This window comes from Ovis canadensis, chromosome 3, assembly GCF_042477335.2.
Source record: "Ovis canadensis isolate MfBH-ARS-UI-01 breed Bighorn chromosome 3, ARS-UI_OviCan_v2, whole genome shotgun sequence".
Classification (NCBI taxonomy): Eukaryota; Metazoa; Chordata; class Mammalia; order Artiodactyla; family Bovidae; genus Ovis; species Ovis canadensis.
Window position 1 is genome coordinate 85,087,201 of NC_091247.1, and position 22,307 is coordinate 85,109,507.

A 22,307-nucleotide genomic window follows, 5' to 3' on the forward strand; every position below is an offset into this window, starting at 1 on the left:
GAAGAAGGAAATGGCAACCCACTCCAGTGTTCTTGCCTGGAGAATCCCAGGGACAGGAGCCTGGTGGGCTGCCGTCTATGGGGTCACACAGAGTCGGACATGACTGAAGTGACTTAGCAACAGAATTATTACTGTAACTACAAAGAGTCTTACTATATGGTTGATTAAATTTCATCTGATATGTTTCAAGTAAGCAATCCTTTGGGTACAATTTTTTTTTCTTTTTTTTTTACAATTGTATTTTTAAGGGGAGAATATTTTTCCCTTCTGTATTTATTGATGTTAGTTTTTGAGAGAGGAGAGGAAGTTTGCTTTTGTTTTTTTTTTTTAAGAAGGCAGTTTCCTGGTAGAGTGACAGAAACACCTGAGAAGCCATTGGTACATTGATTTTCTTTCCTACCTCACCACTATGCGACCTTGGGCTGGGTCACTTAACCTCTCCGAGCCTCAGTTTCCTCAGCTGAGAATTTATGCTCAATAGTCTTTTAATTTTAGTTCAGTCCTGAGTTGTAATGAATCTCAGTTTCAGTCAAGTAAATTCTGCCATTGGTTTCATAGAGCATGTAGATGAAAAAAGCATGAAGCTTTGGATGAGCTTCATCAGAGATATTTCCTATCTAATAGTAGTAAAAATGAGGCTTATATCGTGACATATTTTTATATCATTTTACTGTCTTTCCTTAAACCAATTGTTGCTTTTGTTTTTATATTAATTACCTTTCAATTGATGTAAATTGGAATTATAGCTGTCTTTTCCAGTATTAATTACTAAATATTATTTGGAAACAAGAAAGCATATAAACTCGGTTATTCCTCAGTAATACTTCATTCAGCATAATTATTTCACAGAATATTTTGGAAAACACTAATCTTAGAAAAAGAAACCTGTATATATAAATCATCTATATTTTTGAAAAATGAATCATATTTTAATAATGATTTATTTGCAAAATGAAGAGTTCTGATTCTCAGTGTTTATGTTTTTATAGTTCAACCATGAAAGCCAAAGTTCCACCTCCTTTGCCACCAAAGGTAAGATTTGTTTTCAGTGTGAATGTGTATGTGTATGTTACTGTTCTGCCTCTTTCATACTGTATTAGTATTTATCTGTAGCTTATTTTCACTTGAGATTCACAAAGAAAAATCTTGAAGTTACTAATCATGATATAAGTAGATGATTGTAATTGTTTTTGTCTTTTTTTCCAATTTATTATTTGATGTTAATTCTAAATAATAAGATCTAGAAAATCATAAATAAAAATGATTATTTCACTTGGGTTAGAAAACTCATGTATTTAATAAGATTTTCTCTTCTCTAAATCTATAATCTACAAGTAACTGATTTCCCGAGAATGGGTAAAAAAGATAGTGACTTACCATTCAGTTCAGGTCAGTTCAGTCGCTCAGTCATGTCCGACTCTTTGCAACCCCATGAATCACAGCACACCAGGCCTCCCTGTCCATCATCAATTCCCGGAGTTCACTCAAACTCACATCCATCGAGTCGGTGATGCCATCCAGCCATCTCATCCTCTGTTGTCCCCTTCTCCTCCTGCCCCCAATCCCTCCCAGCATCAGAGTCTTTTCCAGTGAGTCAACTCTTCACATGAGGTGGCCAAAGTACTGGAGTTTCAGCTTTAGCATCATTCCTTCCAAAGAAATCCCAGGGCTGATCTCCTTCAGAATGGACTGGTTGGAACTCCTTGCAGTCCAAGGGACTCTCAAGAGTCTTCTCCAACACCACAGTTCAAACGCATCAATTCTTCGGCGCTCAGCTTTCTTCGCAGTTCAATTCTCACATCCATACATGACTACTGGAAAAACCATAGCCTTGACTAGACAGACCTTTGTTGGCAAAGTAATGTCTCTGCTTTTCAATATACTATCTAGGTTGGTCATAGCTTTTCTTCCAAGGAGTAGCGTCTCTTAATTTCATGGGGGCAATCACCATCTGCAGTGATTTTGGAGCCCCCAAAAATAAAGTCTGACACTGTTTCCACTGTTTCCCTATCTATTTCCCATGAAGTGATGGGACCAGATTACAAATATTTAATTTTCAGAAGATACTTTTAAATAAAAAATACAAAATAGAGCAGTAATTTAAAAATAAAATTTTAGCAACAAAATCTTTTTGTCAAACAAAACAAAGCATCGTTAGAAAATTCCCTGGTGATCCTATGGCTAGGACTTGGCACATTGCTTGCAAAGGCCCAGGTTCAGTCCCTGATGAGGGAACTAAGCTGTGTGGTATGACCAAAAAAAAAAAGGAATCACAAATAATAAAAATAATCCCAACTGATAGGATATAAGTAAAAAAAGTTGATAGATAAGGTAATTTAAATTTATAAGTTCATATGCAAAGCAAATTTTAACTATGAAATGAACTATTTATAAGTTCTTATTAGGTTTGAAATTAGGAGTTATAAATGAGAATTGGAGTCCAACCAGTCTAAATATCCAATGTACTACTATATTTTGTTTTCATTTTATACTTTTAAAAAAATCATGATGCACACACATAGGTAGTATTGTTCTTTTTCGTTTAGTTTTACATTAGAAATATAGAGATCTGAATTTCAAAGAGATAAATACGGCTCAGTCTCCCTAATAAGGGACACATTATAAAAATTTATAAATTCTGCAAACCTTTGGCTGACTGCAGGTTTTTCCATTGTCTACACAGAAGGTCTCTCAGGTATCCTATATTGCTGAGTTTGTGTTCTCTGATTTAATAAAATTTTAATCAGCATCTTCTGTTGTGCATCTGGAAGATTAAACATTAACATTAAAGACTTTGAGTCATCTGGAAGAGACAGTTTAGAGATTAGCTTTGAAAGGAATTGAACTTTGATTAGCCTGAATGTTTAAAATAAAAAGAGACTCATTTAAATTGGAGATCATAAAGACCAGAATATTTTTATTTGGCAAATTTAAGTGGGTAGGCTTGTGAGGAATTAATAGAAAGAGTAGAACAAGGTCTTTTTTCTTGAGAAAACATTTTTGTGTACATTTTTAGGATATATATTAAGATTATCTGAGTCAGATAGTTGAATATGCTTGAAACTCAACTATTAAACACAGTTTGAAAGCCTCTGATATATAATAATATTTACTTCAGGGAAGATACTTAATACTTTTCTTTTCTCTTTTTTTAATACTTTTCATGTTTAGTGAAACATGAGTGATTTCTTGTTTAGTCATGGGTCTCCTTTTCTGTATTGTTTCAGCCTAAGTCCATATTCATACCACAGGAAACTCATTCTACAGAGGATGACAATCAAGGAACTATCAAGAGGTGTCCCACATCCGAGAGCCCAGCAAAGCCATCCCAAGTACCACCTAGGCCACCACCTCCCAGGTTACCGCCTCAGAAGCCTGTGGCTTTAGGTAATGAGGAAGAGGGGGTGAAATAAGAGTGTTGCCAGGTTTTCATAATGTGTAGAGAAAAGTAGGACTCCTTCTTTTAAGAGATGATTTGAAATTCCTTTGAGGAGAAGAGAAGGAAGCAGTGTCTTGAGAGAGATGAAGTTTGCTTCTTGCTTCATAGTTTGAAGTGTTTTTATGATAGAATTACCTATGACCCAGACTGAGATATTTTGCCCCTTACTTCTCATTTCATGTCTGGCTTTCCCTATTTTGGAGAATTGTTTGTGCCTAATTTGTCATTCATCTGGAGGGTGTGGCAACAAAAGAAATTAAACTCTGAACAAACAAGGAAAATGTGTTTTGGTCCTAGGCTACTTCAGTTGGAGAAAAAGGAGAGGATGCCTTGTTGAACTCGTTTGTTTTATTTCGTTTAATCATTTTTAGAAAAATTATTGTCGGTATTTGCTAGGTATTTGCCTCCAAATTAATCCTCAAAGGTGCTGTTTTAATACTGTGAAGTGTCTTATGTTTATGCAAAAGAAGCAATTAAAAAAAAGAGTAGTAATGCTCCTTGGATAACAATAAATTGCCCCTTTCCTGAAAGTAGTTATGTATTCAGTACTTTTTTCTTTTTAGCACAAATATATGTACTTAGATACTACCTGAATTTTAATTTGCCTATGTGAAAAAAATAGAGATAAAACTAGAACATATATCTGATTGTTACACTACTAAATATTCTGATTGGGTAATCCCAAATGAAGGCGGAAACTGTCTCAGAGATAATATATTTTTTTCCTACTTGATAAGTTTCTGAATGAAAACTTCCATGGATATTAATCCTTTTTTTTTAATATGTTTAAACATATGTTATTGAAGGAAATGGGGTGAGCTCCTTCCAGCTGAATGGTGAACGAGATGGTTCATTATATCAACAACAGAATGAATACAGAGGCACTAACCTTTCAAGGAAAGAAAAAAAAGATGTACCAGTAGGTATTTATGTTCATAAGCTCTACTTGTATTTGTTTCCTTTTTGACTGTTAAGTTAGTTTTGCAATTTTAATTAATGAAACAATAGCAATTATATATTTTATAATTAGTATATTTATATTTTAGTATGTTGATAATAGGTTGTTTAAATCTTGAAAAAAATGACTTTGCTGTGATAAACATGAATGAAGGCTTTCTACTCTTCAAATTATTTAGGCCAGTTGGTTATATTGCATATTATAAAATGCCTTCAACATACTGGTAAACACTTAATATTTTTGCGATTGTTGAGAAATATTATTCTCATCGATGAAGGTGATTCTTGTACACTCCTTTTATGGTCTCAAGAACTTATGGAAGGAAAGCCATACCTTCCACCTCAGGACAAATTTCTGTTACATAATTTGTGATGTTACTACTTTCACCAAAGAAAATGGCAAACAAGGAAGGAAAATTAAGGTTATTTCTAGTAGATATAAGATACCACTTTAGGAGAGATGAAATTAGTCTTAGCAACTGTTCCTGTTAGAAAAATTAGATGAAACACTATGACATGACTACTAGAACATCAATAGAATTTATCAAGGAGATCAAGAATTTGTGAAGAATTTACACTTAATCATCAGAAGACATTCTATGATGTCCATCATCATAGAGCTTAACAACAAAAAAATCCTTAAAATTCCCAATTCAGCAGATGTCAACAGATCATAAGTCAGTATTTGGGGGGAATTTTTTGTGTATACTAATTTTTGTTATTCTTCTAGAAATTCATAGACCATTTACTATGTTTATGTGCATATAGCTAACTTTGTACACTAAACACATTGCTAGAGATTTTTGTACTGTGTCTGTTATTTTATAAGATTTCACTATAGAATGTGACATACCATTTTTATGATTCATTTAAAGCATTTGACTGGGGTTATGCATTGTAATTTGTGAAACTTAGGACATTTTTAACAAAAGTGAAATGTCTTTTAGGAATGATAGGGTTTATGTAGTCTCTCCAACTGAGTAGTGCCTTTTTCATTTCATCAGCTTAAATTTTAGCAATCCTTCTAAAGTAGTTTAAAAATTCAGCTTAGTGACCGTAACAGTATAATAACCTTTGAGAAATTAGTACTTTTTAAAATTTATATATTTTAAATTCACTTTTTCTGTTACCTTATTAGGATAAGGAGCTAGTAGTTAAACTAACAGTCTCAGTAATTCTGAAATAAGTATATCACGACTGTATCATAGGATAAACAGTATCCGTGGTATGTTGCAATGTGATTACAGTTTGTGCAGCTTCTCGAAGTTATTTACAGCCGCTTCTTGAAATTATTTACAGACAATTCTGTCAGTACTTAAATTAAATCCAACAGTTATAACATTTAGAGCTCCCTAATTAGAAATGTTTTGCTAAAATAGATGATATATGATAATTTAGGGACATCTATATAAAATTATGTACATAAGTTATTTGCAGAATGAAAAAAATTATCAGAAATTGATGGCAGTATGTACATCCTCATAAACATATCTCCAAAGTAAAATTTCATAGTCTTAATTTTAGAAATGTCTAAAAGTTACTTATATAAATAGTATTATACAGAATATTTCATGTTTCATGTATATGAAATCAGTTAACAGTAGCTTTAAATTTTTTATCTCATTTAAATAATTCTGATTTATATTAAACTGAGAAAAATTTATAATGTCATTCCTTAAAATGCCGTTATTAAGATTAAAAGAAACTAGTCTATCAGAAAGCTTATGTTTAAATTATAATCTCTCCCAAGGAGATTCTTTCTCCAGGAATAAATCATAAAATTGAAAATAATTTATTCTTCAGGGGTAAATCATAGACCCAGGAATGTAGCCCCTTGGCAAAATATCTGGAACTCTTGAGGATATTGTCATAGATGAGTGATGTGATTGTTTTTGCTCTCCTTACATTATCATTATGCTCTGACCAATGATTCATGCATTTGAGTCCATCAGAATTTAAAACTTCAGTGGACAAAGCACTTGGTAAATGAGGTTAAAAATCTACAGACTAGGAGAAAACATTTGTAATATATAGCAGATAAAGTATTTAAGTCTAATTTATATAAAGAGCTCCAAAAAATAAATAACTCAGTTTAAAAAAAAAAAAGGCGAGGCAGAGAGGGGAGAATTCACAGAAAAGGAAATACAGTTAGCCAGTAAACATTTCTTTAAAAAGGTTCTCAACCTTCCTAGCTGTCAGAGGCATGCAAATTAATGAGAAGCAAAGAGGAAAACTTTTTTTACTCCTGTACAAACTGTTATCAGTTTGATAACATTGCCTCTGAGACTGTGAAGAACCAAGACTCATACATTGCTGATGGGAGTGATACAAAATGCGCATTTGGAAAGGCAGTTTAGCAGCAGTATCCAGTAAAAAAGCTACAGACCCCATGTTCCAGTGCTTTCACTTCTCACAGCATATTCTTTAAAAAAAACCATTCACACATTGTGTGGTAAAGTATATGCGAGGATGATGATTTCCACATTGTTGTTGTAATAAAAAATAGAAAGTAACCTAAATATCCCACAACGGGAAGTAGCTAAAGTTTGTTATATTCATACTGTGCTGCAATTAAAGCCAATGGCAAACAGGTCTGGAAGGATACACAAATATCTGAGTATTTTGTAATGTAGTATAATTGCCTAGAGAAAAATTTGGAAGGGTACACAATAAACCATTTGGAGGAGGCAGGTTCTAGGACTAAGTGGACTGTGGAAGGATATAAGGATCTTCAATATTATCTATAATGTTTTGTTTGACAAAGATATGTATTCATGTATTTTACTGGGACAACACATGAGTTTGAAATAACAGTGTTGATACATCAAATAAGAAGTATAATCATGCATGTGTTCTTTTTCTAGAAGCCTATTAGTAATGGCCTGCCCCCAACACCTAAAGTGCATGTAAGTATAAATATCCAATAAGCTATTCAAACTGAATACAATGACATATAATTTCTTGAGTACGTGCCTTTGGTTGGATTTTTTTGCCTGTTTGAAAGAACCCCCATTATATTGAAAAAAATCTTAAAAGTTGCTAATTTAAATACTAATTGATTATATTTGAGAAGTATAGCTTTTCAAAAGATGATATATTATACATTTTATAGCTTCTTTATTTGAAAATTACTAATGTTTTTGTACATATTTTTGAAGGAATGTGAAAAATGCAGTTACCAAAAACAGAGTTTTAGAACTAAAAGGAGCATTGAAGGAGCATCTGGGCCTAACTTTATTTTGTCCATGGGTAAAACTGAGACCCTTTGGATCCAGTTTGGGTCCAGAATCCTGTTTGCTTAAAAACATGGAGAACTCATGGCTCCTGACTCCTTTTCTCTCTTCAGTCCCCAAGTCTGGGGAAGGAGCATTCAGCTCCTTTGGAAGCTGACCCAATGGGAGCATGGGGTCACAGAGTTGGACACGACTGAATGGCTATCACTCACTTACTCGAAACTGAGACCCAAAGATATTAGTCACCAAAATCACAAACTGCCACCCAGCTCTAACCAGAACTAAAACTAGACCTCAGATGTCCTATATTATAGTCCTTGTCATTTTTTATCTCTCTCTCTCTCTCTCTCTCTCTCTCTCTCTCTCTCTCTATATATATATATATATATATATATATATATATATATATATATACATACCATGCTGTCTTTTTCAGGATTAAAATTAGATTGTGCTCAGTCCTGTCAGACTCTTTGCAACCCCATGGACTGTAGCCCGCCAGGCTCCTCTGTCCATGGAATTCTCCAGGCAAGAATACTGGAGTGGGTTACCATTTCCTTCTCCAGGGGATTTTCCCAACCCAGGAATCAAACCCATGGCTCCTGCATTGGCAGGTGGATTCTTTATCACTGAGCCACCAGGGAACCCCTTAAAATTATATTAACTCAGTTTAATTTTTTTTAATATGGATAGAACTACCTTTTGCCGATCTCAGTCTATAGCCTGAAACTTCATATAACGCTAGTTTAAACAGTGTCCATAGTTTTTCTAGTTTGTAACCTCTCAAGTCTACTTTTTAGCCCTTTTACTTTTTAACTCTACTATTAGTATAAAAATCTGAGTAATTACACCTCATCTTACAAAAAGAAGTTTTGAGTGTAAAGGGCTTCCAGGTCTAGGAGATACATATGTACGATAGGGGTGAGATTTATTGTTGGGCTTCAGGATGAAACTCCTTTATCAGGTATGCAGTTGACAGGGAAGAGCTGATAACTGTGGACCAACTGTACAAGTTAGCTTCAGGTTGGGACTGGTTTGATTGTTATGTACCTCATTCTGTCATTTAGATTTTTAGGAGTTTCAGTTCAGTCGCTCAGTGACACAGGAATTTGGTATACCTATCTTAAAGAATAATTATCAGGATTAGTTAAGTGATAGAATTTCTGCCCTACACCATAGGAACATTTCTTATTGGTCTTCTGCCACACACTGGTATTGCCAGGCTGTTGTTCTTACTGGATAACTAAAATCTTAAAAATACTGGTTGCTAAGTTTCTATACATAAAAAGGAAATTTTAAGATCAAATACTTCGATTATTTTGTGTTAATATTTTTAGTCCACTGTAGTCAACAATAATCACTCATTTTATTGTCTCTGTGTTTGTGAAGAAAATATTTCTTCTGTAAAATGATGCACAGTAGAATTCCCTGGTGGTCCATTGTAGGACAAGGTGCTTTCACCGTCGTGGGCCTAGGTTTGATCCCTGGTTGGGAAACTAAGATCTCACAAGCTCTATGGCACGGCCAGAAGGAAAAAGAAATGAGCCACAGTGCTGTTCTTCTGATCAAATGCTTCTGTATCCTTTTTCCCCTCCAAGTTATTTATTCTAACCAGAACAATCATTTCAAAATTAACATCTTACTCTTTGAAGATCAAAAAAACATTCAAATGAGTGAAATTATATTTCATTATATTTATTATCTGAAAAGTTTGTAAATGAGCTTGATAAATAAATATTAACATCAAAGAATAAAGCTTTTTGTTGACTTCTTCCAAGGAGAATAATCAGATTGCTCAATTTTTTTTTGTAAAGTGCATCTCTCTGTTTTGAGATTAAAGTATATATATGAGTTTCAAATCAACTGTACCTCTTCAATTTGTAATATGAAATTCAGTGATTAATACTATTTTTAGGCTCATGAAACCAAGGAAGAAAATTTTCACCTTTGTAGAGAGATGATGGTTCTCCTTATCAGAGAATATTGTATTAGTCTTAATGTGGGATATGTAAGTAATACTTCTATAAGAAAATTATTGTGCAGAATAAATTTCTGTTATTGCTTTGTTTATTTGAGAAGATAGGAAGAACAAAGTGACTTTTAAGTAAAATCATATCCAACAGTCCTTGTGCCTGGAACCTCCTTGATATCACTGTAAGGCAAATGAGTAGGACTTGATAGATTCATTTAGTTATTTTTTGTTTTTCCAGATGGGTGCCTGTTTTTCAAAGGTTTTTAATGGATGTCCCTTGAAAATTCACTGTGCAACGTCATGGATAAATCCAGACACAAGAGGTAGTACTATATGTTTTATCTGTTTTTATCTTTCTGATTGCTTGGTGTTTTCATGAGGCTAGAATAACACTCAGTTTTAATCACTTTATCCATAACTTTCTGAAAAATAAATTTATTATAATTAAAAAACATTCAAGGTAAATATGTTTCTTTGTGTTATTAGCAGTGTTTGAGGTGACACATGATATTAAAATTTTACTGTATAGTCACCATGAGAAGGCAGTGGCAACCCACTGCAGTACTCTTGCCTGGAAAGTCCCATGGATAGAGGAGGCTGGTGGGCTGCAGTCCGTGGGGTCACGAAGAGTTGGACACAGCTGAGCGACTTCACTTTCACGCATTGGAGAGGGAAATGGCAACCCACTCTAGTGTTCTTGCCTGGAGAATCCCTGGGACGGCGGAGCCTGGTGGGCTACCATCTATGGGGTCGCACAGAGTTGGACACGACTGAAGCGACTCAGCACCATATCAATATGTTGAAATCGTACACTCTGTGCCATCTATCTGTATAAAGATGTACATAGATACACATGTGCACATGCTCACTGTCTCTACACACACACACAGATTTCCTAAATCTTTTAAATAGCCAAGATGTGGGTACTTTCATTTCACAGGTAAAGAAAATGGCACTCAGAGAGGCTCATTGTTTCACAGTCAGTCGGTAGTAGAGCTGCCGTTTGAACCCAGTTCAGTCCTGTCTGAGCACAAAGTTTATGCCTTTAATCTCCCAGTACTAACCCTAAATACTGGGCAGTTGAGGAATGCTCTTGACATTCTAAGTTGTTTGTAGGATGCTTCAGCTTAGTCTGGAGAAGTTCTTCACCTATTTTTTGATATGATCATAAAATGTGATCGAACAGGACCATGACCAGACTTGTAATGTCTTCTAGAAGATAACTGACCACCCTAGCAGATGTCCAGGTTAACTTTTTAAAGAGGCAATAGTCAGATCTTGGTTTTTTGATGCTATGCTTATAACAGACCATCTGCAAAAATATTTTGAGTTTTTATCAACTGTTCCTGGTTTACGTTCTGTGTGTCATTTGCACGTGATCCTCTCCAAGAGGGAATTTAGAAAAGGAGTTGCAGATTTTCTATGAGTCCTCAGCACCCTCCAATGAATGAGGAGTCCTAACATGCCGTTCTTCAGAACCTGTTTTCCTAAAAGTTTTTTTCAGTGCTTTAAGGCTAATATCTGCACATAAATCAATTCTTTGAGCTCCAGTTTCTAACTACTTACTTGCATTAAAATAAGAAATACTGCTTTATAGACGACAGCAATTCTTTTTTCATATGTTAATGCATATATATACACACAAACACACACACACACACTGAATGTTAGATTATATAAGTCTTTTGTAGAAGAATTTTATACATCAGAATCAGTGGATTATTTTTGTCATTTCAGATCAGTACTTGATATTTGGTGCCGAAGAGGGGATTTATACCTTGAATCTCAATGAACTTCATGAAACATCAATGGAACAGGTATGTTATTCTGTGTTTCTCCCTTTAAAAAAAATTTTTTTTTTAATTTATTATACATAGACACTAAATAAGGAATAAGTTTCAGTGCTGTGATTTGCTGCTGTCTCTTGTTTAGAAAACCTTCCTAGAGCATGTCCTGTTTACTCGGTGCTGGAGACATACTCAAATTTTCCACAGTTTGTGTGATCCACACGGTTATTCACAGTCGTGCTCACTTTCAAGTGGCTCATGATCTAACAGAGAAAAGAGACCTGTAAACCAGTAACTGCGACATATTGTACTTCCAGTTAGATGTCCCACTAGGAGTGAGTACGAAGTGTAACCCCCGGAGGTGGTCATCTAGCACCACCTGTGGAGAGAGGAAGAGAGACATTTAAGATGGACCATAAATGATGACGCACAGGAGGCTGACAGACAGACGAGAGAAACAGAAAGTGCACGGCACGAGTAGTGAGCTAGGAAGGGTCAGTTCAGCTGGAGTGCAGAGTGAGACCAGAATAGTAGCAGTGAAGGTGGGTGAGCAAGCAGGTGCCACACCCCAGAGCTTTGTGTACCATGCTGATAATCAGTAATGAGTGCTGTATTCATGTCCTTTATGATGTATAGGTTTTCACGTTTTCTCTCAGCCTTTTTTCCTCCATACCTAGTGTTTCCATACTCTTAAGTTTTACGACACCATGATCTTTTTTCCTCTCTTCTGCTCCAGAAGCCAGGCATGTCCATACGCCCAGATAAGACCATTTTTTGGAAGCACACAGGAGAGTTTTAATTATTGAAAACTCAAGAACCAAAATAAAGGAATAGACATTGTTTGATAATGTCCTTTTCCTTATGTAGTTTGAGATTACATAGTCTGTACCATAAGGAGAATAGAGCTAATCATATAATGTAGGAACTTAGATAATGAAATTACACTAATTTATTTTTCTTCCATATAAATATGTATATGTAGCATTTTGTTTCAAATGCCTTATAAAATGAGTTTCTATGAAAAATAAATTTCTTTTTAAAAACTGGCCTAATGGTATGACAGCTACATGGTTAATATGTGAATATTTACATTGCTGTTATCTGTTATCTTCTGTAAACTTTGTGCTTTTTTTTATCAGCTATTTCCCCGAAGGTGTACATGGTTGTATGTAATGAACAATTGCTTACTGTCAATATCTGGTAAGTCTTTTAGTTTTTAAAAACCTTACAGTTGTTCCTATTTCTGTTATCAGCTTTTATGACACATTTATTTTTCTCTACAGGTAAAGCTTCTCAGCTTTATTCTCATAATTTACCAGGGCTTTTTGATTATGCAAGACAAATGCAAAAGTTACCCGTTTCTATTCCAGCACACAAACTTCCTGATAGAATACTGCCAAGGTAACTGTACATTTAATTATGTTTTCATCCTTAGAGATAATATGTAAATTCATTCATTAAAAAAATAGATATAGTACAGAAATTGAAAAAAGCTCTCAGCTTGGGTTTGTAGAAATTGTGTGTAATGAAAAAAACTGTAAAAAGTAAACATATTTTCACAAGTGTCTATCATATTCTAAAAGTTTCTACTTTATACTTTTCCACTTATATCAAACATTTTCTTTCTGAACTGTTAGTTTTTCTACAACGTTAAAACTAATTTTTTTTCCTCTAGTTTGCTTGTAATTTTATATCACATATAGTGCTTTTGACTTATTTGTGTCAATTTGAATAAATTGAATTTTTTTCAAAGTAGTTTCTGAACTTAGAAAATTTAAGTGACTTATTAATTGAAGATTTTTATAAGAAGATACTTAGACATTTAGGTGTTTTGTTTTTCTACTTACAGGGATTTTTAATTATGTTTGCTCTTCTGTTTAGTCATTATTATTATTTTGGTTATTATTATATGGGACCTTATTTGTTGAGTAGAAGTCTTCTGAGTCTGGTATAAATTGTACTTTACAATACTTGTGTAGTGTAACCATTCTTCCTTTACAGTATTAGTTGTAAAGCAACTAATATAGAAGCTTAACTTTTAATTACCTTAAAAATTTGTTGTTAATTGCTGAGTTTACAGTATAGCTAAGATTTGCCACTTTGCGCACAAAAGCTTTTTAAAAATTAACTTTTCAATGAAAATCATTTTAAAATATACTGCAAGCTTTTCCGTCTTCTTAAAATAGATTACACTGAGTTTAACTGGATCTTTTCATGATGAATTAGTTATGATCATGAACTTGATTTATTATGTTTGTACTATAGTATCTATAGTTGGACTTAAGGGTATCACGAGGTTTCTTTCTTCCTATATAGTTTATGTGCCCCATTTTTTCTCCCAGCTGCCACTTTCTGCTGTTGTTTTCCTGCCTTCTTAGAGCATGACTCCATTCTGCTTTCTAACTTGATAAATCTTAAATTCCTGTGGGCATGGAAACTGACCACCAACCTTTAAAATCATATAGAGCTCCTGAACAATGGAAGGCACATAAACTTTAATGTATTAACTTTTTGATACCATTTTTATCACAACAGAGTCCTATTGTTTTCCCAGTTTGTGGCTCGTCTTTTTACTTTCTCCAGCTCTGTCTTTTGATAAACTAAAGTTAATAATTTACTAAATACATTCAACGAATTGAATGCCACTCATAGTTTGACAGAGAAGGCAATGGCACCCCACTCCAGTACTCTTGCCTGGAAAATCCCATGGACGGAGGAGCCTGGTGGGCTGCAGTCCATGGGGTCGCTAAGAGTCAGGCACGACTGAGCCACTTCACTTTCACTTTTCACTTCCACACGTTGGAGAAGGAAATGGCAACCCACTCCAGTGTTCTTGCCTGGAGAATCCCAGGAATGGGGGAGCCTGGTAGTTTGCTGTCTGTGGGGTCGCACAGAGTCAGACACGACTGAAGCGACTTAGCAGCAGCAGCAGCGTAGTTTGAGTTGCTAGGGATACATCAGTGAAAAAAAAAATCAATCTAAGTTTATCATTGTTTTCCTGTATAATTTTGCATTTTTTAAAGTAATCCTGTGGTCATATGCTTCAAAAATCTATATATTTTATAGTTTTGTTTTTCATGTTTAAATTCTTTATCCATTTGGAATTGATTAGAGAAGGGTTGAGAAAGGTATCCAGTTGATTTCTTATTTTTAATAGATAACCCATTATGTCTGGACCAGTTTTTAAACAACTCATCTTTTCTCCACTGTTCTATAACAGTAGTATTTTCATATACTAACTTCACCTACATGTATTACATATTCATTTCCATTTCCATTTAGGAAATTTGCTGTATCAGCAAAAATCCCTGAAACCAAGTGGTGTCAGAAGTGTTGTGTTGGTAAGTAAACCATCCAAAAATCACACAGCTGTCCTGTTTTACAGAGTGGATAAGAGGATGCTGTGAGGCTCATTTTTCAATCTAGTGTAAAACCGTTGTACTCCAGGACATCCTGCCAGTAATAGTTTACTTTTCTCCCTTACGTAAAATAAATGTATTGCCCATTCTATTTTCATGTAAACTAAACCTAATGCAGAGCTTTGCACGCATAGCTGTTTCACAAATAATTTACTGACTAAATAAATGGAGGATGACTTTATTCCAGCACGTTACCATACCCTGTCCTCTAAGGAGCCTGTTACTGATCATTCACCATCCTGCTTAGTAATGGCTTCTGAGACTGCATTTATTCACTCAGTATGCTTGTTATTTACTCTCATACCTTTAATACATGAAACTTAATGCTTGTGATGTGCAAGTCATAGTCTCCTTGTTCACATTACCACGAGCCGAAAGTCCTCCTCAACCCCCATAACAATTAACTGGTTGATTCGTATCTAGGAAAAGCAAAAAATTGTTTTCTTTCCTCCCTTAAAAACCTCTGAGGCAATTCAGTTTTTTAATTTGTAAACCTGCATCTTGATTAACGTCTCCATCTAGTGAAGACCAAAGCAGTACTGCCTCCGAACAAAACTACCAAGAGCACCCCGAATCACCCTAAATGTGCGACAGCTATCCGCGTGGGAACATTTCCCCAAACCTGCTTTAAACCTTTCTTCAGGATCTTGCTGTCTCAGTTAATCTCTCTGCTACCATAAGACCTAAAGTTCTTCTTCCCACCCTCTGGCCGCATAACAACAGCAGTTTTTGAGCATGCAAATAAAAATCCTGAAAGTGATGAGAGTTTTACACTCCTATCTGAAACAGTATTTCTTTTTCACTCTGCAATCTAATTAACAAATTGAACTGGCCTCCACCTTTCATTTGTTTGTTTTTGGAGCAGGCAACTATTACTGTAAAAACTTTGCATTATAAGAAAACTTACATATACTTTTTTGCCTTGACAGTGAGAAATCCTTACACAGGCCATAAATACCTATGTGGGGCACTTCAAACTAGCATTGTTCTATTAGAATGGGTTGAACCAATGCAGAAATTTATGTTAATTAAGGTAAGCATGAATGTCAGCCTATATCATTTTTAGCATAAAAGCTTATCAGTTTTCCTGTTCTTTCAAGAAAACTTTTTTTTCCAGTTAATTCTCAAGACAATGTAATGATTTTGGATTATATGACAGAGTGGTAAAAATCTGCCTAATTATTTAAAAAAAACTCCATTGGCCTGATAGAAGTTGTAAAAGAGACTAGATAGATAGTTCAGGACTTCCCTAGTGGCTCAGATGGTAAAGCATCTGTCTACAATGCGGGAGACCTGGGTTCGATCACTGGGTCGGGAAGAATCCCTGGAGAAGGAAATGGCAACCCACTCCAGTACTCTTGCCTACAAAATCCCACGGACGGAGGAGCCTGGTGTCCATGGGGTCGCAAACAGTCGGACACGATAGTTCAGGGATGTGACAGTGGAAGCCTGACGTACTGAATCACACACACAGTCTGATATCAAGAACAGGAGGTACTAAGAGAGCAGTGAGATTTTGTCTGAATATGTTCTCTGGTTGACTTGTTCCGTTGTAGCAGAGGGACAGTCTACAGATTGGCATTTGGCTTGAAAAGTCAAGGGATAAACATATTCCTTGGGAAATAATTTGTTTTGAATATCTCCCATCCTGTTATTTCACCTAGGCCTTCCCTTGGATCGTTTTTTGTGCCTTAGTGTCTCTAGAATCTTTTAACGAAAAAAAAATTTTTTGGCTGTGCCACATGGCATGGAGATTTTAGTTCCCTGACGAGGGATCAAATCTGTGCCCCTTGCAGGGGAAGCATGGAGTCTTAACTACTGTGCTGCCAGGGAGGTCCCTCTAATGAATATTTTTAAAAACATTTAATATTATTCAGCTGTAATTTAAATTTAGAGGAAAAGCTAACTGAAAGTGTATCAAGTGCTGGCTCAGTCACTCCAAAGAAATAGCAGATGAATTTTTTATGCTGTTTTCCTCGCTATTTTGTATAGATTAAGTAGTATTTCATGAGCATTTGCTATCTCCATAGAAATTGGGATCAAAATAATTGGAGTGGATTCTTCCTAAATTATATAATATAGAATTAAGATGTTTAAAGTATTGGCTTTCTGTTATTTAAAATTTTATGAGTGACTAGGGAATCTAGCTTTAATTTTCACATCAGTATTTATTAACCTCACAATTAACTAGGACTAAAGAAATGAAATAAAGCGTTTCAAGAATTTACCACCCATTGAAGTAATATTTTCACAAATTTAGTGAAAGAAAAATCCTTTCAACAAAAAGCTGAAAGGGAAAATAACCTTACAAATTGTGCAAAACAGAACTTCTGAACCCAGCCCATTTCTGTCCACCTGTTTTTGTTCTAAGTTCCTCTTTGTTCTTTTCTGTCTGACAAAAGCACAGCGTATCCTAGATGGAGTGGTGAAGTGTGTCTTATCATTCTCCTGTAGCCCTTCCGTTCCCTATCTTTATCCTTAGTCTGTTACAGTGTGTCCTTCCTGTTCCTTTCTTTCCCAGCCTCTATCGAAATGGAAAATAGTTTGATTACATCAGTTGTTCATAGATACTAATAGTCTGATTAAACCTAAGTATGAATGAATTTTATGTGTTACCTGATATGTTAAACTATTTATCTTAGTACATAGTGAAAGATCCTCTCTATTAAAGGAACTTTCTGTATTAAGAACATACAGGTGCTTGCTTCGATAGCACATATACTATTGATAAAATTGGAACAATACAGATTAGCTTGGCCCCTGCACAAGGATGACGTGCAAATCATGAAGTTTTGTGATGTAATTATCTTCCAATTAAAAATAAATATAGAAAAAAGAGCATGCCGGAGAGAATATATATTTTGAAGGCATGGGAAGCTTAAAAATTACCCATGCATGTTTTCTTTTTTCTGGGTACCAGGGAGCTTGGCGCTGACTGGTGAGGCCTATTGCCAGGATTCTAGGATGTTAGCCTTACATACAGTTCTACTTGTAGGCCTCCTTTAAGACTTCTCACTCTTCCCACTTTCCTTAAACTCCCTGAGACACATGCCCTTCTTTACTGTCCTTCATCTAAACCCAATTCTCCTTTTTTTGTCTCTCTGCTTTGAGATTTCTCTTGAGTGTATTTTGTTTCTGTATTTGATATTATCTCAATTAGTATTTATGATGTTTCTATACTATAAGTCTTACCAGATGTATTCAAAAACATTATGTTTTCTGCATTCTTACTCTTCATGACATTTTCTAAGTTTTTGCATCACTACACTGTTTTATTTTCAATATAAATAAAAGTCATAAATTGAAGCAGATATTAATGTACTTATTACAAATCAGGTACAGTGCTATTTAATTAGACAGATAAAAATGAGTAAGAGAGAGGGTGTGGAGAAAAGGGAACACTCTTGCTCTGTTGGTGGGAATGTAAATTGATACAGCCATTGTGGAAGACAGTACGGAGATTCCTTAAAAAACCATCATATGACCCAGATATCCAACTCCTAGGCATATACCCTGAGGAAACCAGGGTTGAAAAAGACACATGTGTACCATTGTTCATTACAGCACTATTTACAATAGCTAGAACATGGAAGCATCCCAGCTGTCCATGGACAGATGAATGAATAAAGAAGTTGTGGTACATATTAGTTCAGTTCAGTTCAGTTCAGTTGCTCAGTCCTGTCTGGCTCTTTGCAACCCCATGAATTGCAGCACGCCAGGCCTCCCTGTGCATCACCAACTCCCAGAGTTCACTCAAACTCACGTCCATCAAGTCGGTGATGCCATCCAGCCATCTCATCCTCTGTTGTCCCCTTCTCCTCCTGCCCTCAGTCCCTCCCAGCATCAGAGTCTTTTCCAATGAGTCAGCTCTTCGCATGAGGTGGCCAAAGTACTGGAGTTTCAGCTTTAGCATCATTCCTTCCAAAGAACACCCAGGACTAATCTACACATTGGAATATTACTCAGGCATAAAAAGGAACGCATTTGAGTCAGTTCTGATGAGGTGGATAAACCTAGAACCTATTATACAGAATGAAATGAGTCAGAAAGAAAAAGATAAATATCATATTCTAACACATGTATACAGAATCTAGAAGAATGGTACTGAAGAACTTATTTACAGGGCAACAGTGGAGGCTTATGGACATGGGGAGAGGGGACGAGAGGGTGGGGTGTATGGAGAGAGTAACATGGAAACTTACATTACCATATGTAGAATAGATAGCCAATGGGAGTTTGCTGTATGGCTCAGGAAGCTCAAACAGGGCCTCTGTATCAACCTTGAGGAGTGGGATGGGAAGGGAGGTGGCAGGGAAATGCAAATCAAAACCACAATGAGGTACCACTTCACACCAGTCAGAATGGCTGCGATCCAAAAATCTGCAAGCAATAAATGCTGGAGAGGGTGTGGAGAAAAGGGAACCCTCCTACACTGTTGGTGGGAATGCAAACTAGTACAGCCACTATGGAGAACAGTGTGGAGATTCCTTAAAAAATTGCAAATAGAACTACCTTATGACCCAGCAATCCCACTTCTGGGCATACACACCGAGGAAACCAGAATTGAAAGAGACACATGTACCCCAATGTTCATTGCAGCACTGTTTATAATAGCCAGGACATGGAAACAACCTAGATGTCCATCAGCAGATGAATGGATAAGAAAGCTGTGGTACATATACACAATGGAGTATTACTCAGCAGTTAAAAAGAATTCATTTGAATCAGTTCTGATGAGATGGATGAAACTGGAGCCGATTATACAGAGTGAAGTAAGCCAGAAAGAAAAACACCAATACAGTATACTAACACATATATATGGAATTTAGGAAGATGGCAATGAGGACCCTGTATGCAAGACAGGGAAAGAGACACAGATGTGTATAACGGACTTTTGGACTCAGAGGGAGAGGGAGAGGGTGGGATGATTTGGGAGAATGACATTCTAACATGTATACTATCATGTGAATTGAATCGCCAGTCTATGTCTGACGCAGTATGCAGCATGCTTGGGGCTGGTGCATGGGGATGACCCAGAAAGATGTTCTGGGGAGGGAGGTGGGAGGGGGGTTCATGTTTGGGAATGCATGTAAGAATTAAAGATTTTAAAATTTAAAAAATAAAAAACTAAAAATTAAAAAAAAAAAAAAGGAAGGGGATATATATATACCTATGGCTGATTCATGTTGAGGTTTGACAGGAAACAACAAAATTCTGTAAAGCTATTATCCTTCAATAAGAAATTAATTTTAAAAGAAAAAAAATGAGTAAGAGATAATTATTTCCCTCAAGGACTATCATTAGTAGCGACTGGTTTTGAAACTATTTTATGGGAACGCTCTTCTGCTAGTGACTTATACATATTGTTTAGTTATTATTGGAAGCTAAGTAGAAGTAGTCACAATCTGTTGGTTTTCTAATTTACTGAGGAAGAAATACAGAAGCATTGTTTTCTTCCTGTCCCACTGCTGTTTCCACATTTCAGAGAGAATTATTTTAAATGTTTTGCTTTATTAAAAATAGGACAGATTTTATCCAAAGCACATCCCCAGGTGGTAGGGATGCTCCCAGCGGGCATGTGCGTAGGGTGTTTGTTGAAGGCATATCTAGAGCTCTGGGATGGAGGCACTTAGGCAGTTTCGGGGAAGGAGCAATGTGGGAACAACAGGTGTGGGCAGAGTTTCACCTTCCAGTGGTGAGGATCGCACTGCGTCTTCTGACACTTTAAGACAGTTGGTTGTGGTAGCCCCATTTTGCCTGTTTATTTTCTCTATAATTTATTTTCTTTAGAATTTATAAGTAAACTACAGAATTAAAAAATATTAATTTCAGTAGCTTTTAAAGATACTAATATACAATATTGTGATGGTTTTTGCCATATCAAATTTTTTAAATTTATTAAAAAAATAAAATAAAATAAAATAAAGATACTAATAGTACCCACTGGGAAATATAATGAAAACAGCCCATTTATAGGAGCAACAAAAATAAATTATAAGTAGACCTAATAAAATATGTGTAAGACTAATATATTTTTTATAAACCTTTTTATTGTAAGGAAGAACATTGCCAGCACCCCAGAGCTCCTCATAGCACCACCCCCTCTACAAATCAGCTCCCTTATTTTCCATTTTTACCATTGTTAGCACATACCCATAAACATTAGCATTTTACGTAATGTTTCAACAGTATGGAAGTGGAATCACATTCATTTGGGCCTGACTTCTTTTGTGCAACATTGTATTTGGGTACTTGTTGGATATAGCCACAGTTTGTTCATTTTGATTGCGCTCTAATTTCTGATTGTGTGAAGCTGGCGTCATTTTATCTGCTTTAGGCATTTGGGTTACTTGCAGTTTTTTGTTACTCTTAGCAATGAAGCTTGTGTATACTTTTGCATGGGTCTCCTGTGTGCCTGTACAGCCATGCTCTGTAGGTTGTATGACTAGGAGTGTGATTTCTAACACTCTAAGAGATGCGTATCTTTGGCATTAATAAGAGATGTAATTAACCACTGTGGTCGTACCAGTTTGTTCTGCCACCATCAGTGTTATGAGCATTTGTCTGCTTTTCTCTGAGTAACCCTTATTATTCTCGTTCTTCTGGTAGATGCGTATAGTTATCTCGGTTGTTTTCTCCTGATGACTAACAAAGTGAATGTTTTCTATTTTTCCAGAGTTCCAGAATGTGAATGTAGTCTCTTTGTAGTAAAATAAAAATAATTTTAAGCTTATGTATAATGAAAATCAGTTGCATTGTAATTAATTTATTGAATAGAATCACTTGAAATACAGGGCTAATTTCTTTTGTGGGTTGGTTTTTTTTTTTTTCCCCCTGTCCATACTTGCAAGAGGAATGTCTCTTGCTAATTAGCATTTCAGTTTTCTCACCCATGTTTGCCCAGTTGGATAAGAAGGCAGAGGAGTATTACTGAAGTGCAGTGTCCAATTAAGAAACAAGAGACTCTACCTCAAAGGGTGGAGGTGGGGGGACTCTCAGACCAGCCACACAGTTGCTGGATCTGTTTCCAATTCTGATGCTAAAATGTGTGGTATTTAACTTAAAAATTACAGTGCGAACCTAAAATCTTTATAAGATGCTTCATAATTGGGATTTTTCTGCATACCCTGAGTTTCTGTGAGAAGCAGCAGTCTTTATAGTAGAGAGTACTGTTATGTATTTTCATAAAACTAAACCTTCTTAATGGCATTCCCATGAAATTACTTGGCTTTTGTTTTCCTTTTTTAATATATTTTGTTTTTTTCCAGCACATAGATTTTCCTATACCATGCCCACTTAGAATGTTTGAAATGCTGGTGGTTCCTGAACAGGAGTACCCTTTAGTCTGTGTTGGTGTCAGTAAAGGGAGAGACTTCAACCAGGTGGTTCGATTTGAAACAGTCAATCCAAATTCTACCTCCTCGTGGTTTACAGAATCAGGTTGGTGGTTTTTATTTAATTATTAAGGCCAGTGCATAGACTGGTTTTTTAAGTAATAAA

General features: G+C 35.6%; 1 protein-coding gene and 1 non-coding gene across 5 annotated transcripts in view; both read left to right on the forward strand.

Moving 5' to 3' along the window:
* The window catches only part of MAP4K3 (mitogen-activated protein kinase kinase kinase kinase 3), a 189,469-nt gene that overhangs the window by 153,842 nt on the left and 13,320 nt on the right, over positions 1 to 22,307 (forward strand). For all 4 annotated transcript variants that reach the window (XM_069583498.1, XM_069583500.1, XM_069583499.1 and 1 more), the window contains 11 exons: positions 990 to 1,032; positions 3,228 to 3,387; positions 4,246 to 4,358; positions 7,261 to 7,302; positions 9,840 to 9,924; positions 11,339 to 11,418; positions 12,528 to 12,588; positions 12,672 to 12,789; positions 14,671 to 14,729; positions 15,737 to 15,840; positions 22,076 to 22,247. In XM_069583498.1, coding sequence (XP_069439599.1) covers positions 990 to 1,032; positions 3,228 to 3,387; positions 4,246 to 4,358; positions 7,261 to 7,302; positions 9,840 to 9,924; positions 11,339 to 11,418; positions 12,528 to 12,588; positions 12,672 to 12,789; positions 14,671 to 14,729; positions 15,737 to 15,840; positions 22,076 to 22,247 — 1,037 coding nt within the window. The remainder of the gene's footprint in view (positions 1 to 989; positions 1,033 to 3,227; positions 3,388 to 4,245; positions 4,359 to 7,260; positions 7,303 to 9,839; positions 9,925 to 11,338; positions 11,419 to 12,527; positions 12,589 to 12,671; positions 12,790 to 14,670; positions 14,730 to 15,736; positions 15,841 to 22,075; positions 22,248 to 22,307) is intronic.
* On the forward strand, positions 17,505 to 17,612 carry LOC138438434 (U6 spliceosomal RNA). Its single transcript, XR_011256368.1, has one exon. It is a non-coding gene; the product is annotated as a U6 spliceosomal RNA (small nuclear RNA).